Raw genomic sequence first — 25,247 nt, forward strand, 5'->3', positions numbered from 1 at the left:
AGGCCAGGCGCATCCCTTCTTAGGCACAGTGACCCAGCAAGGGAGAAGGGGGCAGAGACAGATGGAGAGCCCACCATGGAGAACAGCAGCCTCAGGGGCTTCTGGAACCTGTCCCTCTGTGCTCAGAGAAGGACATCATGTTTCCTGGGTGTTGTCTTCCTCACACCTTCTTGGCCTTGTGCTTCCTTCTGAACAGGGTCATTAGACGGCAGAGGTACTTCTCTATTGAAACATTTTATACATTGTTTAAACAGCAAAGAATGGGTACTATTTAAATTCTGATCTTTTAGGCCCAAAATTAAAGATCTACCTAAAGTGAGGGTTGTTTTCTTTTTTTAATTAAAATGTGGGTTTGTTCAGAGAGCAGAATCACAAATCATGAAGAATCTCAGTACAATAACGAAAACATTTAAATTATTCAGAAGTCACTGCACTTGATTTCGTTCTCACCGAGTGCCCCAGGCTGGCGTGCGACGCTCTTGGGTTTCAGCCATGTTTTCTGTCACTGTCGTTCCTGACTGATGCCATCAAAAGCGGGCACGTTGTGTGGATCCCGTAGTCGGTCTCCGCCTTCCACACCTCCGATCTCCTGCGGAAGGAGAAGGACCGGGAGAGAAGTCTGTGGCATGACCCCAGCGTGGAAGAAAAGATCTCTGCAGCCTGTTTGGTTTATCTCACTAAAAGTGTTCAAGTCAAGCCCGTTTGGATAGTTTCTCCTTCTGATGAGCGCGTGAGAACTGGGAGCGGCAGGGATCTGCCTGTTGACAGCCCAGCCAGGGCGAGCTGGAACCCTGGAGTGAGCAGGGCTCTGGGTCTGTCACAGCCCAGCGGCTGGAATCAGCAACAGCCAATGACTTTCTCGCAGATCTGTAATCAGAGCTGGGCTCCGTGGGCAGTTCCACCGCTGCCCACGGTCTGTGGGGGCCGACACGTGCAGGATGGCTCCGGGCAGGACCTCAGGTGGCTTCCAGGAAGGAAGAAGCGGGAGCCGCCTGTCCTCCGCGAGGCTCGGCCGGTAACTGGAGCAGATTCCCTTCTCCCTTCTGTGCTGATGCAGGCGACTCACAGGACGACAGATCCGCAGGGAGGGAGACAGATTCCGCCTCTTCATGGGAGGCTCAGGGCACATCCCACGGGGAGGAAAGATACTGATAGTGTCCGTTCTGGAGACTGCCTCCAGTAAGCAGGCTCTGGCTCAGTTTTTAGAGAGTCCTGATTGTTTTTTGCTGGGAAAGTGAGAAACACCATCCAACCCGCGTGCAGACGTCTTCATTATGGCTTTCTCCCCACTCCGCACCTTCCTTTCTTCTCCCTCTCGGGAAAAGTTAAAAGGAGATTTGGTTTCTCTTTTTTATATCTATTTCAAGTCAGGTCAAATAAATAGAAACAAAGAATTTTGTTTGCCGATTCGAAGAGGCACATGCACCCCAGTGTTTAGAGCAGCAGTGTCCACAGTAGCCAAATTGTGGAGAGAGCCCAGATGTCCATGACAGATGAACGGGTAAAGAAGGTACGGTGTGTACGTGCAGTGGAGTATCACTCAGCCGTCAAAAAGAAGGAAAGCTTGCTGTTTGCAGTGACATGGATGGAACTGGAGGGTGTTATGCTGAGCAAAATAAGAGGAAGACAGTTGTCACAGGATTTCTCTCGAATGTGGAATTTAAAAACAAAAAAGATGAACATAGGTGAAGGGAAAATCAAGTAAGTTGAAATCAGAGAGGGAGGCAAACCGTAGGAGACTCTTAACAAACGGGGCTGCTGGAGGAGAGGGGGGGGGATGGGGTACCTGGGTGAGGGGCATTAAGGAGGTCACGTGATGGAATGAGCCCTGGGTGTCACTGACTGATGAAACACTGGATTGACCCTGAAATCAGTGCTACACTGTATGTTAACTAGCTTGAATTTAAATTAAAAAAAAAAAAAAAAAAAACTCATCTCTGATGAAAAAAAGAAATGAAGAACTTACCAAGAAGAATATAGTGATGCTGATTTAGGAAAACAAAATGTCCAACAACAGAAGGCCGTCCTTGTTCACATGCGACAGCTGGAGCCTGTAGAGCCCGAGCCCAGCAGAGGCCCAGAGCCGAGCCCTGAGGTCTGCGGGTGCCTCGTGCAGTCCTGCTGCCTTCCCAGCCCCCCGGGTCATCGAGGGAAGCAGACAGTCAGGTGGCACGGCTGTACTTCGTACAAAGCTCCAACTTTGCACGTGGAAGCTGAGAAAACAAGCAACGCGCAAGTTGAGTTTTATAAATCTGAGTGCGTCCGAGCACAGACGCAGCACGAAGGATGGGGCTCCAGGGGGTCGGCGCCCAGTCTCCAGGCCGGTGCAGCGCAGAGCCCGGTGGGGAGTTGAGGGCTGCGTCCCCTGCCGTAGGACCATACCGCCTGCTTCTCACCAGACAGGTGCCCTGTGCTGTCTGGGTCACTCCCCACCACCCGTTCACGCCGTGGCCATACTCATTTCCATGGCACTGTGGTTCTCTGCTCAGTGGCTGTAGCCGACCCACGTGAGGCACTCGGGGCGCCACCCTGCGTGTCTGCCTGGCCCACCTCCTGCCCGCGGCCCACTCCCCGCTCCATTTCACAGACCTTCGCTCCAGCCCTGCCTTCTCCCTCCCACTCCACCCCGTCCAGACATCTGTCAGCCCTCCTTCATGGCCTGGTTCAAGCGCCAGACCTTCCGAGAATTCTGCCCATTCCAGGATGTGGCAGTGTCAAAGCCCCCCCTTCAGGAACAATTCACGTGCTGTGGATATTTGACGTGTTCTTTACCTTGAGGTCCCTTGTCCATTCATTGCAAACAAGAACAACGAAATTTCAGAGTCTTATTTTTTTTAAATCATCACAAACTCTTATTTTTGACATAGAGCTGCCTCTAAACTGATTTTGTCAACGGAGAGCAGAATCCTTTTTCAGACCCCACTCCTGGCAGGCAGGCGCCCTTGCCTTGGTTGAGGTTGAGGTGGACGCCAGGCGAGCACGGTGTGGGCAGGAGTGGGCTCCTGGCTTTTGAGGAAATCCTTGGGAGGTGGGGAGCTGTTGCCCTGTTCAGGGTCCCTGTTCTTTCTCATAGTTCCCAGCCTGTCAGCGTGTTCTAAGCATGGGACAGATGCTGCAAGGGCCATGGGAGCCCACTGGGCAGGCACAGCGCGAGAGGCTTCTCGGGACGCAGATCGGCTGATCGTACTGGGATTCCAGGAGGGGGTGCTTGAATCCGTGAGGGGCCATGCGAGGTGTCTATAAGGAAGCAGGGAAGACAACTCAAGTGGGCAGGAAGGGAATTCTGCCCTGGCACAGACCCAGCCAACTGTTGGAGGTTTTAAAACTGAGGAAGGTGGGGGCACCTGGGTGGCTCAGTGGGTTAAAACCTCTGCCCTCAGCTCAGGTCCTGATCCCAGGGTCTTGGGATCAATCTCCATGTCGGGCTCTCTGCTCGGCGGGAAGCCTGCTTCCTTCTCTCTCTCTCTCTCTCTGCCTGCCTCTCTGCCTACTTGTGATCTCTGTCTGTCAAATAAATAAAATCTTTAAAAAAAAAAAAAAAAAAACTGAGGAAGGTGTCCAGTTAGGTTGGCAGATGGCAAATTGCTCTTCATCACCTCTGGGCGGCTGAAGTAGGGGAGCTCATAGTACAGACCCTACAGCCTTTCTCCGTCTTTGGAAATCCAAAATAAAATGTTGGGGGGACATTTGAGCAGACCCATGCGCTCTGCCCTTCAGGTCTTTGCACACCCCCCTCCCTCCAAAGCACCTTGTTTCCTTATTCAGAGGATTTTAGTCTTTACAGTTGTTACTTCAGTGTCAAATTCTAAGTGGCATGTTGCTTCTTCTAGGTTTATTTATGAAACAGAGCATCACAACGGCATAGCAGAGTTACTGGAAATCCTGGGGAGGTGAGTCGTCTTTGTTCTGGCAGCGAGTAGAATGGATTCCAGAATGATTCAGCCCACTGAGTCCAGCAGCCCTCCCCAGAGTGAGGCGACTGAAACCATTCCCAGAGGAACTAAGACCTCTCTTGATGGAAGGGGTTGGTGAGGTCTGGGGTTAGGAGCCACCGAAGAGAAACCCCCCTGGGTGCCTGGCTCGGCACACAGGTGCTGTTTCACACCCCTCATCAGAGACGGTTACCTTAAGGTTTATGTGTGACACTGGAAGAATGGATCATTTACTGTACCCAGGCAGTGTTGAGTAAATGCTAACATTTCAAATTGCTTTGGTTTTATAACTTTTTTATAAATGTTCTTAAAAGTAATATTTTACAAATTTTACCATCTTAGGCCAAGTGGAGTTCCTGCTCGCTAAATCAGTGACCTGTAGATTTTATGTCAGACCTCCAACCCCCTGCTTCCCAGAGTTCCTCAGGGTTGCCCAGTCGAAGAAGCTTGGAAGTGCTCTCCTCCAGCACATCCCTCCGGGATTCAGCTGCATCAGCAGCTAAAGCTTCCGAGGGACACTGCAGGGAGGGACACGGTGTCAATCCCCGGAGCTTTGGAAGCGCAGGAAGCCTGTCTCTGGGAGCACAGGCGTCATCTGCTCTCTCTGCGCTCCGGCCGCGCTGAGAAAACCGTCCTTGCTGTTTTAGATGTAATCTGAAAAAACTCTTAGTCCCCGTGCAGAAGTCTACTTAGATCTGTTTCAGCACAGTCGGCCGGTTACTCTCTCTTAGTAGAGTATGGTGAGCGGTTGAAGGCCCCTTACTAGTTGTATTACCTTCCTTAACTAGTCTTGGCCACTGTTTTCTTAGTAAAGTGGGGAAATCTACTCACCTCCAACATGTTGCAAGGAGGCCATGAAGTGTCTGCACAGCCCGGTGTGTCACAGAAAGGACTCTGCTTCCTGCTGCTGGGATCCAGAAGAGGTGCTTGACCTTGAGGGTCTCCCAGATGCAAATGAGCAGGTCATCCCTAATGTCCACTTCAGACAGCCTGCGGCACACACGTACACAGGACCCCTAGAGGGTGCAGAACAGTCTGGAAATTGCTGTCACTGCTCCGTAGCTCCAACACCTGTCTGTGGGTACGCTACTTAATGTTAGAGACAAAGCTTCAGTTTGGAGGCAGGAGTGAGACCCCCTTTCTTTGTAGAAGGGAACGACGCCCTGGCTGATCTGTAGCCAACTCCCCTCTCGCACACTCAGACTCCATCCTGCCAGCATTAGAGTAATGAACCCAAATTTCTCCAGAGAGTTGCCAGTTCCTAAAAATGGGTGAAGGCAAAGGGGAGGTGCCGGGCTTGGGCAGACGCAGACCGGGGTCCCGCGGGAGCTGCCCGGCCTCCACGGCCTGTCTAAAGAAGGAGGCTTTGCCCCCAGGGACTCACGCTGTTTTGGGTAACCCAGAACAAATCCAGAATTTTAGAATTATCTCACACATAATAAAGATAAAAATGACCGTGCTTCTTGGAATGTATTTAGTTTTCTTTTTCATTTCTGTTAATACCGTCTTTTGTGCAACGTACATTTTGCTTACCAATTTTTATGCTGAAAATGAGAAAAGAAAAACAGATTTTTTTTAATCTGGAAATCATAAATATTCAAACTTTGAATAAATTCTGTTTTTACAGTATAATTAATGGATTTGCCTTACCACTAAAAGAAGAGCACAAGATTTTCTTACTGAAGGTGTTGCTACCTTTGCACAAAGTGAAATCTCTGAGTGTCTACCATCCACAGGTAAGGGGTGCCCAGCGGTGACGCGCAGGTGGGGACACTCGCTAGCACAGGGCCTCCACGTGAGCACTGATGAGCCCGAGACACACAATCCCAGCCTGTTACTGGGAGTGTCCTCTTTATTATGTGCCACTGCTGATGTAGGTAATTGAAAGGATACAGGGGTCAAGAGATTCCCTCTTAAGAAAATCAGAAACAGGGGCACCTGGGTGGCTCAGTGGGTTAAGCCGCTGCCTTCGGCTCAGGTCATGATTTCAGGGTCCTGGGATCGAGTCCTGCTCGATCTGCTCAGCAGGGAGCCTGCTTCCCTCTCTGTCTCTCTCTCTGCCTGCCTCTCTGTCTACTTGTGATCTCGCTCTGTCAGATAAATAAATAAATCTTAAAAAAAAAAAAAAAAAAGCTTAGAAAAAACAGCCATTAAAAAAAATCAGAAACGTCTCAGGAATGGAGAATTTCAGAATTCGTTCTAAGCACAGAGAAGGGGGTGACTCACTCAATGACAGGAGTCAAGGGCACTGCTCAGAGAAAGTTTTCTGTCAGATTTTAAATCTGGCTCCTTCAAGAAGAAGCTTCTGTCTGTGGCCAGCGACAAAGCTGTGGGCTTTCTGTAGTTTGCAGAAATCTGATGACTGTTACCCTGAACACCTGGTCCCTAAGTGGTTCCTACCCGTTGGGCGGCTGCACTTACCCACGAGCCGTGGTCCGTCCTTCACTCTCGCTCTCATGAGCCCTGCACGGACAGGTGCGGAGGGTCAGGGACAAGCCTGGCAGCCAGCGGGCTCCCCCGTCCTGCAGGCCCTCACGCTGGGGGGCACAGTGTGTCGGCACAGGCTCAGTCACAGGTAGTGTATTCTCTTTTTTTTTTTTTTTTTTAAGATTTTATTTATTTATTTATTTGACAGAGAGAGAACAAGCAGGCAGAGAGGCAGGCAGGGGCGGGGGGGGGGGGGAGCTGAGCAGAGAGCCCGGCGCAGGGCTCAATCCCAGGACCCTGGGATCATGACCTGACCCAGAGGCAGAGGCTTTAACCCACTGAGCCACCCAGGCGCCCCAGGAAGTGTATTCTTTACGGGAATCTTAGCATGTCAGCTTCCTGGGAAGTATTTTCCTTCGTGGTGGGTTTTTTTTCCGCCTTCTGCTGTTAATGGGTGATGGTCGCTGTACTTCCAACCAGCTGTTATCCTGTTAATTGTTCTACAGAAGAGATTAATAGTTCAGTGGTTTAAGGTGCAACCAGATTTTAATTTGTCTTTTTCCAGCTGTTAGACGACTTGTTAATTACGATCTCTAAGAAGAGGGTGAGGAAAATCCCTGTCAAACCAAGGCTGACTTGTCGATATTTGATATGTTTCCTGATTTTTTTAGCTTTCTGCTGTGTCTTGTCCCTGAGCGTCCCCCTCAGAGCACAGTGTCTGCCCGCCCCGGGGGGGCATACCAAGGGGGTGGGGGGCAGCGTTGCGGCTGTGGAGGGAAATGCTAACGCCCTGTCTCCTGTGCTTCGCAGCTGGCGTACTGTGTCGTGCAGTTTTTAGAAAAGGACAGCACGCTCACTGAACCAGTAAGTATGCGCTCTGGCTGGGACCTTGGTCCGGGCACCGGTGCACCTGTGATGTGGCCTGTGGGCGTCCCCAGATGTCCTATCACCGTGGCCCCACTGGCCAGGTAGCTGCTCGGAGCACGTCACCCCCGCGGTCCCGCTGACAAACACACTGCTTCCCCTCACGTGTCGTGTGTGTTCAGAGTGGGGCGACTTGGACTGCAGGGTCCCTTACCACAGTGATGATCGTACATGAGCAGATTGCCTCTTCCCTGAGCTGGATCACAGTCCTCCGAACGGGAGGCACTGGCGTGTGGATCACGAACCCCCCAGCGGCGGCCTTCCTCCCGGGTCCGAGGGTAGCTGCTCTGTGATGACCACAAGTGCCCGGTGGCCTCTGTTGAGCGTGTCGTTTTCCAGATTTCTCAGCCTGTTATCTTGTCTAAAAACGAAGGCTGTCATATCTTAGGTTAGCCAAGTGAAAGGTGTGGGGGCTGGTGTAAGCCTTTGAATACGCTTTTTTGTAGCTTTATTGAGCTATAATCCATATACTGTACGTCTCAACCATTTGAAATGTACAATTCAGTGGCTCCTTGGTATATCACGTTATTCATGTTCTGTAACTGTGATAAAGTGCGTGCAGCATACAATGTAATGTGCCATTCTCACTGTACATGCGTGGGGCATTAATTACATCCCACTGCTGCCCAGCTGTCACCACGATCCCCAGAACTTGGTTATCGTCCCAGACAGAAGCTCTGATCCCCCAAACGCCGACTCCTGCTTCCCCTCCGCCCACCCCTGGTGGCCTCTCACCTGCTTTCTGTGTCTACGAGTTGGCCGGTTTGGGCGCGGGTGGCTTCGTGCAGGATGTCGTCAGGGTTCAGACCCGCCTTGCCTGTGTCCGAACTCGGTCCCCGGGTGCGGCTGGATGGACCCCCTTGAATTCTGTTCGTCCGCTCCCCTGCCGGCAGATGCTGGGGTCGCTGTGAGCATGGGTGCCAGGGGTCCGTGCAGGTTCCCGCTCTCGGCCCTGTCGGTTGTACAGCTTGAGGGGCAGTGCTGGGTCACTAGTGTTCCTGTGCTTAGCTCTGGGAGGAGCTACCCCACTGCCCGACCTCCCCAGCTGCTGCACGGGCTCCGCGCCCTCCACATCCTCACCAGCACTCGGGGATCATCCCTTTTTTCATCTGGCCATCTAGTGAGCGTGTGGTGGCATCTCTCAGGGGCTCTTTGATTGGCATGTCCCTCCCGGCTGAAGAAGTTGGGCATCTCTTCATGCACTGGTTGGTCACCTGGTCGGACCAACCCCTTCAGACCCATTGCCCATGTTTAATCCACCAGGCAATTTCTTACTGTTGCGTAACAAAGTGAGAGGTACGGAGTGTCAGCTGCAGCGTTTGAGTACTCTTTCTGAAGCTACCCGCTGGGATAGGAGAGGCAAATGTCATGCCAGCATTCTCTGTCCCCGTGGCCGCCTCCACGGTGGTCCCGTGAGGTTGTGAGTGTTACGGTAGAAACACACAAGAAATGCAGTTTCTCTTTCTGGGCTACACTGGCTCCCGATCTCTGCTTTCTTCTGAACCCCGTGCACTGACTCCCGTGACCCGGCAACTCCGGAAGAGCCCTCAACCACAACCTGGGGTCCCCGCACACCTCTGCCTCCTCTGAGATTCTGGAACCCCCCACAGAGAGGCACCAAACTTACCAGACTTCAGTGTCAAACCCAGAGTGTTTTCTCCCTTTCAGGGTCGGGTTGTTTTTATCCCCCTCGACTAAACGGAAGACGTGTCTCGGTGGGGAAGGACAGCTGAGGTGGCCCCAGTGATCAAGTCTCTTCTCCAGTGGGGCCACGTCCTCAGGGCCTGTGTCTGTGTCAGACAGTGGCTCCCACCGATGGGTTGGAACCATTACCGATGACACGTACCGATGACACATGTGGAAACAGTCTGGCACACACCCTGCCTTTTCTACCTCAGAAATAAGGGAAAGAAAAAGCGTGCACTTTCCTGATTTTTCTCTGTGTGTATTTCTCACACGCTCCAGGGACTGAAGAATCTACCAGATGCTGCGCCGCGTTCGCCGCAGGCCAGGCCCCCACCGTAGTGCCCCGGTCCCCGGCCAGGTCTGTCACAGCCCGAGTCCTAATCCTGCCCAGCACGCCCCTATTCTCCTTCCCCAAAGACGAATGCGAAAGCTGACAGCAGTTGGCGGCAGCGGGAGCTCTTGGCCGTAGTTGTCTGACGGAAGGAGAGAGGCGGCCGCTGGCCTCTGCTGGGTCCTTCCGTCTTAGACCGTAGGCTCTGAGTTGGCACGGGCGTGGAGAAGCCCCCGCACAGCCGGTCCCGGGACTGCCACCCAGATTTGCTCCATTCCCGGATCTCCTGCAGCACAGACTGCATATCAGTGCTCCGTGGACTGCAGAAAGCAGATTTTGTTTTCCACACATCAAAACCATACAGACCCTCTCCTCGGGGAACTCCTCTCTTTGAAGTTCCCATGTTATGAAATACAGAGGCTGCTCCATCTTCCTTCAGCATTTGAAAGCTCATCGACAAGATGATGAATGGGATAAAGTGTTGTGAAGGTGCGCGTCCACTTGGCAGCACTGAGGAGGACACGGCACCCACGGGGGAGGGGGGCAGTCTCAGGGTCCGTACCCAAGGCTCTCCTGAAGCTAGGATGGCCAAGGTCAAGAATGTTTAAAGTACGATCCCTTTAAAAGACCTGCAACACTCCCATCCAAGGTCTGCAATTAATATTTTATTTGTGAACTGTGTGTAGCGTTCAGAAGCTTTCTTGAACACATACGCTACTGTTGTACGAACAATACAAGCTCATCAGATCACAGGTGGAAGTAAGATCACGTTATGTTGTCGACCGCCTGTTTCTTCAGGATGATTGACTTCTGTTACAGGATCTGGTGGGAACCCTCTTTTTTCTGGTGTGTCGGGGAGGGGCTCGCCTGCCCTTCCCAGCCCCGTCCGGAGAGCAGCACCCTGTCGAGTCTCCAAAGGAGAGCTCAGTGCATGACCTGCGCCCAGCAGCAGACAGCTTTTGCCTCGATGAGCTTCACCAGGCAGGTCCCTCTTTTGCAAAGTGCTGCTGCCTTCTGAAACCATGGTATCGAGCATAGGTCACTCCAACTCCATAGGTTGGTCCAGCGTGGGGCTCCAATTCCAGAAATAAAACCTCTTCTAGAGACATTGAATAGCTAATGCCATTGTGTTCTGCATCTCACACACTAGTGTGTTTTTCCTAACAAAGTACCATTTGACAAATGACAAGGAAGAGTGGGTTTGGAAACTGACTGACATCTGCCATAATCTTTTTTTTTTAATGCCTTTTTAAAGATTTTATTATTTATTAGAAAGATGGAGAGAGACCACAAGTAGGCAGAGCAGCAGGCAGAGAGAGAGGGAGAAGCAGGCTCTCCGCTGAGCAGGGAGCCCGATGCAGGGCTCGATCCCAGCACCTCAGGATCCCAACCAGAGCCAAAGGAAGCCGTTCAACCGACTGAGCCACCCAGACACCCTGACATCTGCCATAATCTTAACCGTGGTCCCCACACTGGGGAATAGTAGCTGGTCACTAAATGTCCAACGGTTTTGAGCAAAAAGTAGGACCAAAATCATTAAACACTAGATTTTTTTAAGGAAATCCCTTCAGAGACCATCGTTTTATAAAGCTTTACATCAGGCTCCAAAACGAGGAGCACAGTCTTTTTTATAAATGTTGGAGTTTCATAAAGTGTAACATCATCAAAGACCATCTTGGAGCCTGAAGACCAAAAGCATTAGTGGAGTTGTTCGGAGTGGCAGCTGTTGAGAGGCCCGTCGTGTTTTAGCCACAGTCAGGATATTGCCGCGGGCCTGCCCAGCCTCAGGCGCCGTCTGCAGGGTTGCGAAGGACGGACCGGTGCAGAACCCACACCCGCCAGCCGGAAGGAGCTGGCACTGGCCGTGATTTTCGTGGCGGTCCCAACGCTCGTGAGGGGCTGGGACACTGGTTCCTGAAATGGTGGTGATGGGCTGCGGTCGTGTTTTGGGCCCTTGTGCTCTTTCAGAATGAAGACAGCTGCACTCTAGAAATGTTACTCACCCTCACCAAGTTGAATCTGACACTCTGGGTGTATGCTCTTTACTGGTATGGTTGTAACAGGAAATTTGGGAACTGTAGGGTGAGATAGAGAAAGGCTGCCCCACAGAAACTCCTCCCTGCCGACCCGGGCAAGGAAGGTCAGGTCAGGTCCCCGAAGGTGAGGGAGCTGTCGCCGCCGCCGCTGGACATGCCTCTCCGGGGCCAGCAGCACAGGTACTGATGGGCTGGATCCCAGCTAAGGCCACGCTACTGTGCTCCCCCTAGGCCAGCACGCCTCAGTGCAAGGTCCTCGCAGCGCCCGAGGTGGTCACCGGCCCAGGGTCACAGGTCACATGCAGAGGGCCGTGGGACCTCAGATCCCCCTGCAGCCCCACGCAGCCTGAGCTTCAACAGGATCAGCTTATTCCACATCTCCTGTTCTGACTCCTCTTAGCACAGTCGGAAACACCGTGTGTGCACACAGTGTGCAGAAATACCGAGGAACGGCCAGTTTGAGAAAGAAACAGATTTTGCGTACGTGTGGCCAGCACCTTCCCCGCTGACCGCTGCTGCGTAGAAACGGATTCACAGATTCCTACTTCCCGTGTTTCTCCTTCATTCTTGTCCTCTCTAAACCCTCCTGACTGCTCATGTTTTATCTTCTTTTTTTTTTTTTTTTTCTGAAGGGACTGACTGCAGTGGGGTTAAGCAGAGGGAACGGGTCACATGTGTTAAAGTGGCATTTCTGAAGTAAATCAGATGAGATCCGGTTCTCTGATTATAAAAAGCCCATGTGCTGACTTATGGTGCAGCTGATCCGTCTCCACAGAAGAAAGCGTCGCCTGGTTCTGTGGCTCTGCTCGGGGGGGGGGGGGGGTCGCGCTCATGGAGCGCAGGCGGCAGGTGTCACACCGTGTGTTTTTTCTCCGGCAGGTGGTGATGGCGCTTCTCAAATACTGGCCAAAGACTCACAGTCCAAAAGAAGTCATGTTCTTGAATGAATTAGAGGAGATCTTAGACGTGATCGAGCCGTCGGAGTTTGTGAAGATCATGGAGCCGCTCTTCCGGCAGCTGGCCAAATGCGTGTCCAGCCCCCACTTCCAGGTACGGAGGGCGAGCCGAGAGCAGCCTCGATGGGTGTCCACATCGGCAGAGGTGACCGGCTTCGGTGCGTCACGGCCACACCGTGCCTGTCCCATGGGCGAAGGGAGACGGCCGTGTAGTCGTACTTCGAAGTAGGGTGCAAAGACGCTGACTCTGTAAAATACACTTGAGCGCCTCGGTCCGTCACTGAACCCCTGCTTCTCGCTAAGAGTAATTAGGAAAGGCTCCTCAGGAAAGCCGTCTTTGTCTTCCCGTTCTGTGTGCCCCAACGGCATCACACCTCGCACACCTCGTTCCCCACAGCCGAGCGACGGACACTTGGGGACAAACTGTTCGGCCCTGAGACTCCCCGTCGACAAGCACTTGTTTCTGACACAAACACATTCCGACTTTTGTCCCCCTCACCCCAGCTCCTGTTTGAGGGGGCCTCAGTCACCTGCCGCTCTCCCCTCCTGGGCTCCTCATTCAGCCGTTGTGGCTTCGTTCTGAGGTCGTCCCCAGGACCTTTGTTCAGCCTGTCGGCCTCCCTTGCACGTACCGGAACGTGTCAGTGGCTCACCCTGAGCGAGGCGGCCCTCCTGACGCTCCGTGCCGCCGTCCGCCCCAGGGCCTGTCACCCCGGGGGAATTAATTCTCCCATCCTGTGTCTGCCCTGCTGGAACGTAAGCTCTGCGAGGGCGGGAGTCCCGCTTCACCTTGTCCACTCCGACGCCTTGGCTCTTCCCGGACCCGTGGCGGAGGGGAGCGGGCAGAAGGCGGCGGGCGGGGAGCATTTGGCCACGTCCTCCATGTAGAGCCCGGGGCGCAGCCTGGATGTTCCTTGAAGGAGTGGAGGAGTGAGTGAGTGGGTTCTTGGCGGGCAGGAAACCCGCTGCCCTTTGCAGCGGTCTCTTGGGTGATGGTCTCGAGTGGGCTGAGTCTGTGGCGCCGATTGGCTGATGGGTGATTCATCGCCTCTCCACGCAGTCGTGGCGAGGGTCCTGCTGAATGAGGGTCTCTCGTCCCGGTCCCCACAGTTGTGTCCTCCGTCTTGCAGGTGGCAGAGCGAGCGCTGTATTACTGGAACAACGAGTACATCATGAGCCTGATCAGCGACAACGCGGCCAAGATCCTGCCCATCATGTTTCCCTCCTTGTACCGCAACTCCAAGACCCACTGGAACAAGTAAGGGGGCGCGAAGCGTCTGCCCTCGGCGCGGGTCACGGTCCTGGGGTCCTGGGATGGAGGTCCGCACCGGGCTCCCTGCTTGGTGGGGAGTCTGCTTCTCTCTCTCCCTCTGCCTGCCGTTCCCCTGCTTGGGCGCGCTCTCTCTCTCTAATAAATAAATAAAATCTTTTTAAAAATTAAAAGGAAAAACAGGAAAGAGCTAGCTGTCCACTGGGGCATTTAAAGTTCCCCATATGTCGCTGAAACTTCAATTAGGATTGAAATCCAAGTCCGAAATACTGGTTTAAAAAGGAAACACACGTAAGCACTTTGCAGAGACCTTCACCTTGTTGTGAAGGTAAATGCAGGTGAAGTCAACGTACCGAAAGTCCCGGGCCCCTATAAGGCATCAGCGCAAGGCTCTGGGGGTCGCTGGGGCACTCCTGGCACAGCCCCGCAGACCTCGTCATTGTATCGACTTTCAGGAGCCTTTTCTCTGCCACATTCATTTTTTATTACGCTCAGCAGGTGGGAGCAAAGGCCTTGGAGCTCAGCCACCATCCCCGTGTGCATTTAGTACAATGCGAGAGGCAGTGGTGACTGCTGCCTGTTGCACAGAGAGCAGTGTTATTTAAATGTTTCCAGATACAAGTGGGGTTTTGTTACGAAGTGAGCTACAAAGTTCCCGTGAACCTATAGCAGCAGAAACAGCAGCAGGCCTGGCAGCAAGGGGGGCGGGAGGAGGCTTTTCTGTGGCTGCTCACAAGACTGTGGGCTTCCTGGGCTCCACAGCGCGGCCCTGCTGCCCGTCTCGCTGCCAGTTTGGCCATCCGCTGAGGGCAGGTGGGACTGGCGTCCTCTCCAGGCTCCACTGAATCACAGAGCAGCTGTGCCTCCTCCTCCTCGACATCAGAGCCAGGAAGCTGAGCTTCATGAAGCCATTCCGTGGTCATTTTATTTTGTGTCTTCCATAGCCCTGTTTTGGCATTATTAAAAAAGTTTTCTACCCTTAATTAAGATGAAAAGGAAACTGACATGTCCTTGATGCTGAAACGTCTCCGTTATTTCCCTACACGTTCTGTTTCTTCAAGTGTCAGTGTTTTTTATTCCGTTTCCACGGAAGGTGGCTGCTGTCAGCCAGGACAGAAAGCGAGGGGCCCCAGGGCCAGTCCGGAGCGCTCCACGGGCTGCTTGGAAGAGTGACGGGGCTTTGGTTAGAGAGCCCAGGGGCGTGTGACAGGGCCTCTGCAGCAGCTGGAGGGTCAGGGGGCAAAGGGCTGTGGCCGAGGAGGGCAGGGAGGTGGGTAGAGAATTGGAGGGTTCAGAGCCTGAACACCAGGGTCTGCTTACAGGACAATACACGGCTTGATCTACAATGCGCTGAAACTCTTCATGGAGATGAACCAGAAACTGTTCGACGACTGTACCCAGCAGTTCAAAGCAGAGAAACTGAAGTAAGTTGCTCCTTTCAAAAGCTACTCTTTCAAGGGTTTTCTCTTCCTCGGGCCTGAATAAAGCTCTTGGGTGGGTGGGTCCTAAAACGCTCCTTGCTTTAAAGCAAACTCGCTCTGTCACCCTCGAAACAGAAATGCAAACACTTGTTACACTCACTTGTTGGCGGAGAACATCTCTGTGCTCCCTGTTATGGCACCAGTTTAATCACTTCTGAAAAACGTGCGTGCAGCCCGGACTTTAGCTTTGCTGAGGAGCACAGAGAGGCTGGGGGCGTAGGAGCTTTTCAGGTCTATAAGGCCGAGATTTGAGTGCTGTCCCCTGAGGTCTACATGACTAAGCAAGCGTGTTCATCCCGACACGGTTTTGCGGGCGCATGTGGCGCAGGCCTCGTCTGAAGCCTGGCCTGCGTCGTTCACGAAACCCATGCCCAGCTCTCGCTCGGAGGAGGACGTCACCGTCAGGTCTGGGCTCTGGGCAGGTTTTCTTGTTTGCTTGTCCCTTGAAGCTGGCTCGGGAAGATACACTTTGCACGACTATAATTCAGGCTACGGGATATACGTAACCAGCGGTCCCGCGCGCACTTCACAGACGGCACGTCCATGCCGTCCCGTCCATGGGGCCTCATCACAGGTTCAGACAGCACAGCAGTGCCTATGACAAAAATGTGGTGTGGAAAAGACAGGGACACACACACGAGGGGGACCCACTGCGTGAGGTGTGGTCTGCGGGGCCGGAGGGAGGCAGGGGCTCATGCACATGGAGCCTCCCGGCCTCCAGCTTTGTGGCCCGGACTCCTTCGGAGCCGAGCACGGGATTCACCCGTGCCTTCCGCCTTGCACACGGTGAGTCTCTCAGCTTTCTGAAAAGGATCTTAAAGATCACGCAGCACATTCTCCACATTAAAAAAAAGAAGAAGAAATGCTGGGTCAAGGTGAAGGGATTTACAGAAGGTTGTGGGCCTCTGACGGTGGGAGTGGACGAGAACTGGGTCCGAAGACGGTTCGTTTTAAACCCGTCCTTGTCGGGACGTTAGTCCTTAGCCTCGGTTCCCGTACGCCGTGGAATGGTCTCACTTTCCACGGCCCCATAAGCTTATCTTCAAGGTTCTCTAGGTTTCCCCGAGGAAGCAGCGAGAGCAGGACGGTGCAGGCCTGCGGGGCTCGTACGTGTGTCCTCGGGGCCCACGGTCTCCAGCATGTTCTCCCTGTGGCCTACTCACTCGCTCAGTCTCTGCCTCTGAGTCTGACTTGTTTTGTGCATCGCGTGTGCCACATCCCGTCCTGCGGTGCTCCCCATGGTGAAACTCAGGAAGTAAGACCAGAAGTGACAGAGGAGAGTAGGTGGCCGCTGCTGGTCACGCCAGCGTCGCCTCTCGCCTCTGCTTGCATGTGATCCCTGTCTCTAATACCAATGATGTTTTGCTGTTTTTCAGAGAGAAGCTAAAAATGAAGGAACGAGAAGAAGCGTGGGTTAAAATAGAAAATCTAGCCAAAGCAAACCCCCAGGTACTAAAAAGAGTAACGTGAAAACCTCCAGGGCGTTACTGAATGTTTTTATGAGCTGGGAACGTGAGGTCCTCGCGCGAGGGGCGGGGCGGGTCTCGGTAACCTTGTATGTGGGCATGTCTGCAATAAATGTGCTTCTCAACTTTTGTACAAGCAACTGGTTTTTGCCCCCCCAAGCTTTTACCACAGAATTGATTTTTTTTCTCTCCTCTTTTCAGTAAGATCTAAATCTTACCAATATACTGTGGTAAAAAGGAAACCAGAGTACAGCCTCTGCTTGGGGGTCAAGATTGCAATTTGCTTTCTCCCCACAAATGTCGTAGACGCTGTCACTCAAGTGGTATGTCCTTTCTTTTTAATATCAAAATCATTTGAAAAAAAAGATTTGAAATAGATGAAGTACAAAGTTGGGTGGCCTTTTTCCTAAAACCAGGTTCCTGGAGGCTGAGCCTTTAATTGTTGAAAATTGCCTGACTTCTGTCGTGTTGGCCCTAACCCTTCCTCCCAACCTGGCTAGAAGCCTCCAGTGCACTGTGGCAGGCGGGCGCACGTGGTGTGTCCCATGGAGCTGCCAGCAGTGGCGCCCTACAGAGTGCCCGCTGTGGGGCCGGCGTGTGGGCTTCTGAGCTGCGTGGTCTTGGGTGTCATGTCCACTGGTCCCAATGGACTGCAGCACTGTCCGGCAGCTGCTCCTTCTGGTTCGGGGCCAGTCTGAAAATCACGGGGATGCGTCCCTGCCACAGGCACGGTCCCCAGGCTGTCCTCCGCCTCCCAGAAAAGACGAGATCGTACTTTAGGAGAACCACTCAGCTCCCTTTAGAACCCTAAAGGTTCGTGCAGGTGGGCTGGATTCCAAGCAGTCCGCTTTTCCGGGGTGAGAGGTGTGCACAGGTTGTTCGCTAATTCCGTGCTGCCGGTTTTTCAGTCTGACATTGCCTGAAAAGCGATGCATGAACAGAGGTTTATTAAACGTATGTGTCTGATCTGTGTGACGTCTTGCTTGTACTTCCCTCAAGAAAACCACATTCAGGAGACTTAAGCCTTCGGAAACTGGAATGACTTTCTTAAGTGAGGTCCCGGTCCCCGCGTAGAACAACCCAGCAGCGTCCCCTTTACGGCCTCTGTTCTGTGCTCTTCACGGAATCGCTGTTGTGAGGTGACCGTGAACCCGTGCGTGCCCCGTGCAGGCACACAGCTCCGGGCATCTGCTGTAAGAAACAGAGTGTGTGTGGTTAAAATACTGACATTTCTTTCTAAGACACAGGAAAAGTGGGAATCTGGGGCAGGTGGAGGCAGGCGGCCCTGCCTGACAGCCGCGTGCAGGGGGCCGGCCGGGACCCCAGCCCCCACACCCGCCACCTCGACACCCTGCGACGCGTGAACCATGCACAAGTCAGAGAGCCCACTTCTGTTTATCTTACTGAGAATATAGAAATGATCTCATGGAAACCCGCACGAAGCCTTCCTGCCACAAACGGGAAAGAGCTGGTGGGTTGTGTAACGGCGTGGCCTGGTTTTCACTGCTGTGCGGTAGCAGGTGTCCCTTCTGAAATAGACACTGCTCCCGTCTCCCTTTTTCTGAGCTGCTCCTGAGTTTCTCTTACGCGACGTTTTTACTCCTCTGGGCTGCTCTCTGCGGCGTCCCGGGCAGGCCCTGCCTGTGCTCGCCAGGCGCCGTTGGTGACCGTGACGTTCAGGGCACGAGGCTGACCGGCTGGCTCCCTGTTGAACCCGTGTGAGTCACCCCCCGTGAGTCCCATCTGCCCGCGCAGTCCCGGCGCCACATCCCCCAAGGAAAACACTTCCTGGGCTAGGAATGTCTCAGAGCTGGAAGCAAGGCCTCGGGACTTGGTCTTCACTTGAGAGAGGGAACCTTTTCCAAGCTCCAGTCACTGTGTGCCCTTTGTCACAACGACCGCAGGAAGCAGAGAGCTGTGTGGACTACAGCGTGTTTCTTGTTTCCGTCATGGGAACAGTGGGGTCTTCGAGCCTGGCTCCCCGTCTCAGGTCTGTCTTCTTGAGGTATGAGTTCATTGCTTCTTCTGCAAGTCTGCCCCCTGAGCTGTGTCTGGAAGTCGCCCCGAGGCTCCCCCGCTCAGATCGGACGTGCGCCATCCGTCCTGCGAGGCTCGGGGAGTCGGCGGAGCCTCCCAGATTTCCGGTCGCGTTTGTCATGGCCATTGTGGCGGTTCTGCTAGAGCTGTTGAATACCACGCGTGGTTTAATTTGTTCGAGACCTGGAATACTGAGGCTTTCTCCCGAGACTGTGTTCTCCTATCCCTCCCAAGAGGCCGGGGACAGCTAGTGTTCGCTTCTCCCTGACTTTGGTCGGAATTGTGTGACGTGATGACAGGCGCTTCTGTGAACCTCGGGTGCAGCCTCGGGCCCAGGGCGCGGGGCCCGGCTGGCCGCTTTCCCTTGAGAGGTGGGCGTCTCTGGGTGACGTGTGTGTTCCTTGACCCTGCTGTGGACTCCAGCCTCGACAGTTTTATCCCTAGTAGGAATCCTCTCCTACCGGGGCCTGCTCTGTGGCCCTCCTTTGGCTGGGACCATTTTGTAACATTCTCGTTCGTTCTTCTTTTCGCCCTGAGCCCCAGTGAGGACTTGGGAGCCGCGTGCCGCTCTCAGCACGGGCCCGACGAGTCCTGCGCTTAGTTGTGCTTCTGGGAGCCCCTGGGGGCTCGGCACCGAGGAGACAGCAGCTTCCCTCAGCAGATGGGCACCAGCTGGGTGTCCTGAATTGTGGAACCTTCCCAAGATACAAAGATGGGGGCAGGACACCGCTCCGAGGGGCTCAGGGGTCCATGAGGGGAGCCAGATGGAGGCAGAGAGAATGCATTCAGATGGCCAGATCGTAACACGCATGGGGACATGCTGGAGAGGAAGGTGGGCAGGAGGTCTGCTTCCTGTCTCCATCTGGGACACAGAAAGCCACACTGGGGTGTCCATAGTCACGGTGTCCCCAGCAAGAGGGCTGAACCCCTCGCAGGGGACGTCTCAGCCACCCAGTCTGGATCCAGGGGAGGTTCTCAAGGCAGAGAGGGCAGAGGATGGAAGCCTGTTGAGCACAGGTGGACTGTTGGCGAAGGAGGAGGGGTCTGGGCGTGGTCTGTGCTTGGGAGCAGCTGGAGCGGGGACAAACGTGGGTGTTTAGCCCCGAGAACAGGTGCAGGTCTTAAGAGTCCTGAAGAGCAAAGTGGCCTAGTCAGACTTGGATTTCAGAAAGTTCTTTCTGGCAGCAACACGTCTGGTGCCTGGAAGGGGCGGCACCCAGGCGCTCTCACGCGTGTGGCCACGGCGGCGTGGATGGGAGTGGCAGGTGCCTGGGCGCCCAGTGGCATGGGAAGGAGGAAGCAGCTGAGTCGAGGCTCCACGGCCACGGGCTTCCAGTGCGTAGCCCAGCTGTTGGGCAGAAGCGAGTCACGGAGTTTGGCTAGACAACTGAGACGTGTGGCATGTGGACAAAGGGGCAGATGGATAACAGCTCCAGGGAGTTAAGAGCATGGGCAGGAGAGTCAGGTCGGCAGGTGCCAGCCTGGACAGGGAGGGGAGGCTGTGGGCGTGAAGAGCAGGCCAGGGGAGCGCGTGCACACAGGCTCCGAGCGAGGCTGCCTGGTCCCACCGTCCCAGGGGAGCCTTGGAGGGGAGTCTGGAGCCGAAGTCCTAGTCCCACCCAGTGCCGCTGGGCCTGGAAGGGTAGACGCGGGCTGGTTTCCAAGGCCCCGCGGGCACAGGCTGGTTTAACGGCCACCCTGTGGGCTGCAGGAGAGGGCCCAGGGTAGGGGGGCCGCCGGAGGGAAGACTTGCCCCCGCCAGGACGCGAGCCTTCCGGCCCGGGCCCTGCGCCCAGAGAGTGACTGCGCGCTTTGCATTGCAGTACGCAGTGTATAGCCCAGCAAGCACCGTGACCATTCCGGTTGCAATGGAGACAGACGGGCCTTTATTGGAAGATGTGCAGATGCTGAGAAAGGCCGCGAATGAAGAGGCTCGCCAGGTAACACGCACCGCCCAGAGCGGAGCCGGGGCACCCGTGGTGGGCTTGCCCGAGCCCCATCACCGGAGCCCGGAGGGACGCGCTTTCCGTCGCTGCCTTCTGGGCGGGCTCCCCGGTCCGGGCCAGCTCACGGGAGGTACCTTTTCTGCACCTCAGGGAGCAAACGACTAGAAATCATTGAGTCTCGAGGCTGCGCCTGAGATGTGAGTCTTTTGTCTTCATTCCCACGAGTAACGGTCTCAGCCGCTGACCGTCCCTGGCGCGCGAAGCCAAAGCCTTTGCAGAGCGGGAAGTGGCGTCATTCCACCGTCTTCCTTGTGAGGCTCCCGCTCACGCTCTGGCCCAGGGACATCCCCGGTCGGCCGCCCGTGGCAGCCCTGGGGCCGAGCCCCGTCTCCCTCCCTGACAGCAGAACAGCACTGCCTGGCGGGAAGGGGCCCGAGCCGGGGGCCTTGTTGGGGTGACCCCTGTGCTCAGGTGGTTTGTTCCCACGGTGGTGGGGGTACGTGTTCAGACCCCCACCCATCCAGAGACCGCCCACATTACCAAGCTGGGAACACGCAGACAGTGGGGGCTTCAGAGGGCAGGTGTCCCGCCTGTGCATGAGGAGCCTGTCCTGGCCGTGTTTCTCTGGGGGGCGGGGGCCTTCCTGATTCTGGAACCTTGAGGATCCCTGATGACAGCCAGCACTAAGATTCCGAAGGGCCCGAGGTCAGGGTGGCTGGACGCAGGCAGTGTACCAATGCTCATGTTGTTCACAACTCACTTGAGCAGAGGTTTTAACTCGGGCAGATTTCACTCCCCACTTGATCAGACGGAATGGGGCATCAGCAAGAGCGCAGGCCCGCCACCGCCCAGACCACGCTGTCCTTACTCGTGGCCGCAAGCCCCATGGGGCTGCTGAGCCCTCACAGCGTGGCCATCTGCACCGAGCTGTGCTGACAGCCCAGAGCACAGGAACCCCCAGGCTCGACAGCAAAAGCATCTCATTCATAATTTTTTACTCTTGCTTATATGTTGAAATGACAGCATTTTGGATATATTGGGTTAAATTTTGAAACGCTGTTAAAATTCATTTCACCTATTGCTTTTTACTTTTTTAACGTGGCTACTAGGGAATTTGGAGTTCCATATTGGAACATGTTTTGTTTTGTTTTGTTTTCCCAACTGGGCGGCATCAGTCCAGAGTCGTTTTGCACAAGGCTGCCCAGGGAGGCAGCTGCAGTGACCACCACGCACGTGCCCCTTCTTGCCCAGCCAGCTCCCAGCCTTAGCAGAAGAACAAAACTTCAGTACCAGAAATACGGTGGGGGAACTCCGTAAACGCCTAGTGGATGTCAGTGACTTATTTTGACTTAGTTCAGTTGGAGTCCATAATTGTTAGCCGTGAACAGATGTAATTAAAAAATCTCAAAAATCCCCATTTTTCTCTGTCCTCCCTGGGGGGACATTCATTTTCCTGCTTCACTTTTTTTTAACTGGAAGAGGAATTTGAGGTCATTTTTTAAATTGCCATTTTGATTTTGTGGCTTGAAGTGTACTAAGTACTAAAGACATGAGAGCTCGCCTAGTGCTTACAGACACAGATATCAAAGCAGCACCCCTCGTACTGAGAGCGCTGCCCCGGAATCTGGGACAACATTAGAGGGGTTTTTTGTTTGTTTGTTTTTGTTTTTTAAAGATTTTATTTATTTATTTGACAGAAATCACAAGTAGATGGAGAGGCAGGCAGAGAGAGAGAGGGAAGCAGGCTCCCTGCTGAGCAGAGAGCCCGATGCGGGACTCGATCCCAAGACCCCGAGATCATGACCTGAGCCGAAGGCAGCGGCTTAACCCACTGAGCCACCCAGGCGCCCTAGAGGGTTTTTTTGTTGTGTTGTGTGTTTTGTTTTGTTTTGTTTAAAGATTTATTTATTTATTTATTTATTAAGATTTTATTTATTTATTTATTATTGAGAGAGAGAGGGTATGAGCGGGGAGAAGGTCAGAGAGAGAAGCAGACTCCCCACGGAGCTGGGAGCCCGATGCAGGACCCTGGGATCATGACCTGAGCCGAAGGCAGACGCTTGACCACTGAGCCACCCAGGCGCCCCACCACCTTAGTTTTTAAGTCATGTAGACCTTTCAGCAGTGGACAGGAAGCTGACGGTTTACAAGCCAGTTCTGACACATTAATTGTGGGGGTTAGTCCGTCCTTGACCCGCTGCAGGTCATGATCAACGCTAGGAAAAGAACGGCCTATGTCCAAGACGTAAAGAACACGTAAATTGTGGTCTTATTTATGATTCCTCTATGAGGAATCAAGTATTTGATCAAGAAGGCAAATCGAAATAGCATTCTCATCGTGAGTGGGGAAATGGCCCTGGTTGATCTGTCCTGTGCCCTCGGCGGTGTGCATCCTTCCCCGGAATGCAAAAGGCTCGGTCTCTACTCATGCACCCACCTGGTTCTGACTGACCCGAGGCAGACAGGTGGTTCCTGGAGAACTCCTGTAGCGTATGTATTTCCGTGACTCTTGCGAGGTGATGTAACTAACTTTTCTGCATAATTTTTTCTTAGATCTCTACGATCACGCTCCTGAGTTGAAGACTCAATGGCATTAAAACACCCGTTCTCAGGGGTGCCTGGGTGGTTCCTCGGGTTAAGCCTCTGCCTTCGGCGCAGGTCATGATCTCAGGGTCCTAGGATTGAGCCCCGCATCGGGCTCTCTGCTCAGCAGGGAGCCTGCTTCCTCCTCTCCCTCTTGCTGCCTCTCTGTCTGCTTGTGATCTCTGTCAAATAAATAAATAAAAATCTTTAAAAAAAAAAAAAAAACACCCGTTCTACCCAAATTAATGTGATCTCAATCAGAACCCCAGCATACTTTTTTTTTTTAATGACATACGGATTCTAACATCCACATGGCAACACAAAGGACCCAGAATAGCCAAACAACTTGGAAAAAAAAAAGAACTGGAAGACTAATACCATCTGATTTTAGGGCTTGTTACGGATTTTTGTGAGTCCATTGAATCCCGTCCCATTTCAAGCCAACCAGGTGAAGGTATTTCTAGTGCAGTCTCATAGGTATAATATTTGATATAATAGACTCTCCTGAATTTGAAAAATGTTGGAGTCCTGTATCCTGAAAATCTCAAAACACCATCGTTAAAGCAAAGAGAAAAATACCTCGATGTAGGAGAACTTGTACACAATTTGGAGACCAAATCACATAAAAAGTTATCGCTAAAAATTAAAGTCTGAGTATTTTCAGGGCCCTTTTAATTGTATCTCTGGCTAATTTTATTTTCCCAAAATAATTCCACATTTCCTTAAAATGACTTGAATGTTGGCCAGGATGGGACACATGGGCGAGGTCGATGGCAGAGGAGGCAGGAGGTGGGGTGCGGTTGGTCGGAATTCTGGGGAGAAATTAGGTATTGACCTGTCAGAACCATGATTTGCATTTTTATTTGGGGGGAGAGGGAGGAGCTTGTCTAACCCTCCATGGAACATCCAAAGAGGAGTAGTAAATTTCATGTGAATGACATTTATACCAGAGACGTTTAAAATGTTAACAATTCTCATTTCTAACAGTCGGTCGGGAGAAAAGCAGTGCCGAGCACGCAGATCAGGAAGGTGTAGAGAGACGGAGAGGCGGGCAGTGAAGGTACTCCTTCCTCCAAACGTAGAGTGTGTGAGGCTTGTGTGCTGAGGACAAGACGACAAACAGTGCCGTGCCCAGGAGGTGCTCTCCCTTTCCTCTCTGTCACCCCCGCTGGTGAAGATGAAACGGGTCCCTTGAGACATTTGGGGGTTAGCTGTGTCCTCAGCCGCGTAGTTAAAACATGGAGGATTATGTTCGCCACCTTCGTGTCCTGCTCCCACTTCCTATATGGAAACTCAAGCCTCGTAGATCTGCCCGCAGGCGGCAGACGGAGGCCGTGCCTCACGCTCCACCTGCTTACCGCGTCCGCCCACGGCCCACACGCCCCCCCCCAGCCTGCCCCTTCGGGGTGACCGTGCGCACGCCCTGTCGTCCTTCCCCGCCTGCTGTCTTTCTGATCTTTCTCCTCTTGTCACGCAATGCCTGACACCCAGTCTGAGATGCCCGCGCAGGAAGCCCGGCGCGTCCGGCCCACGGTCCTCGCAGATGCTCCCAGGGCTTGTGTGTTCTCTGCATTTGCACTTCTGGTTCCAGTTCCCCAGTTTCGACCGTGGCCTTTTTCTGCTCACATGTTTCTTCTCTTCGGAATGCCTGTTTCAGCGGGGGTGAACTATACCGAGTCTGTAAACGTCTGGGTTTGGCTTGGCTTCGCTTGGCTTTGTTTTCAGGGTAGAATTGTTCCCTCTTGGGTTCCTTGTGGGCCAAAAGCAAACACGCCCGGCGCTGTGCCCCTCACAGCTCCCCGATGGGGGTGCTTCTCCTGAAGCCGCGAGCACTAACCTCCAGGGGCAAAAAGCCAGACTCCCACCTCTCCCATAAATGAGTGTGAATATTCACGTCACGTTTCTAGAAATATTCCCGGAACATCACACAAGGCTCTTTCTAAACCTTGATGTCCCTGCCTTTTCCACAGATAAATCTGCAAAGAACCCTGAGAAATACTTAGCTCTGCAAAAACGTGAACTTTCCACGTTTGGCTTCTGTGGGTTCTGGAATTGCTTCTAAAAGCCAGAAGTGTACTTTACGCAGAGGTTAGATATCCCCAGACTCTGAGAGGTGGCTGTGGTTTTGTCCCTTTAGTTGTCAGACAATTGACTTGAAATGAATTTTCTCTG

At 53.4% G+C, this 25,247-nt stretch overlaps 1 protein-coding gene across 8 annotated transcripts in view; it reads left to right on the top strand.

Annotated features, from left to right (window-relative positions):
* The window catches only part of PPP2R5C (protein phosphatase 2 regulatory subunit B'gamma), a 121,149-nt gene that overhangs the window by 92,003 nt on the left and 3,899 nt on the right, over nucleotides 1-25,247 (top strand). For 4 of the 8 annotated variants that reach the window (XM_059373995.1, XM_059373999.1, XM_059374000.1 and 1 more), the window contains 8 exons: nucleotides 3,831-3,890; nucleotides 5,560-5,668; nucleotides 7,170-7,223; nucleotides 12,216-12,386; nucleotides 13,423-13,550; nucleotides 14,885-14,986; nucleotides 16,420-16,492; nucleotides 20,370-20,486. In XM_059373995.1, coding sequence (XP_059229978.1) covers nucleotides 3,831-3,890; nucleotides 5,560-5,668; nucleotides 7,170-7,223; nucleotides 12,216-12,386; nucleotides 13,423-13,550; nucleotides 14,885-14,986; nucleotides 16,420-16,492; nucleotides 20,370-20,486 — 814 coding nt within the window. Of the gene's footprint in view, nucleotides 1-3,830; nucleotides 3,891-5,559; nucleotides 5,669-7,169; nucleotides 7,224-12,215; nucleotides 12,387-13,422; nucleotides 13,551-14,884; nucleotides 14,987-16,419; nucleotides 16,493-20,369; nucleotides 20,487-23,045; nucleotides 23,477-24,062; nucleotides 24,136-25,247 lie in introns of those variants that run through there. The other 4 variants (XM_059373998.1, XM_059374003.1, XM_059373996.1 and 1 more) reach the window with 3 other exon arrangements.

This window comes from Mustela nigripes, chromosome 13 (genome assembly GCF_022355385.1).
Source record: "Mustela nigripes isolate SB6536 chromosome 13, MUSNIG.SB6536, whole genome shotgun sequence".
NCBI classification, from domain to species: Eukaryota; Metazoa; Chordata; class Mammalia; order Carnivora; family Mustelidae; genus Mustela; species Mustela nigripes.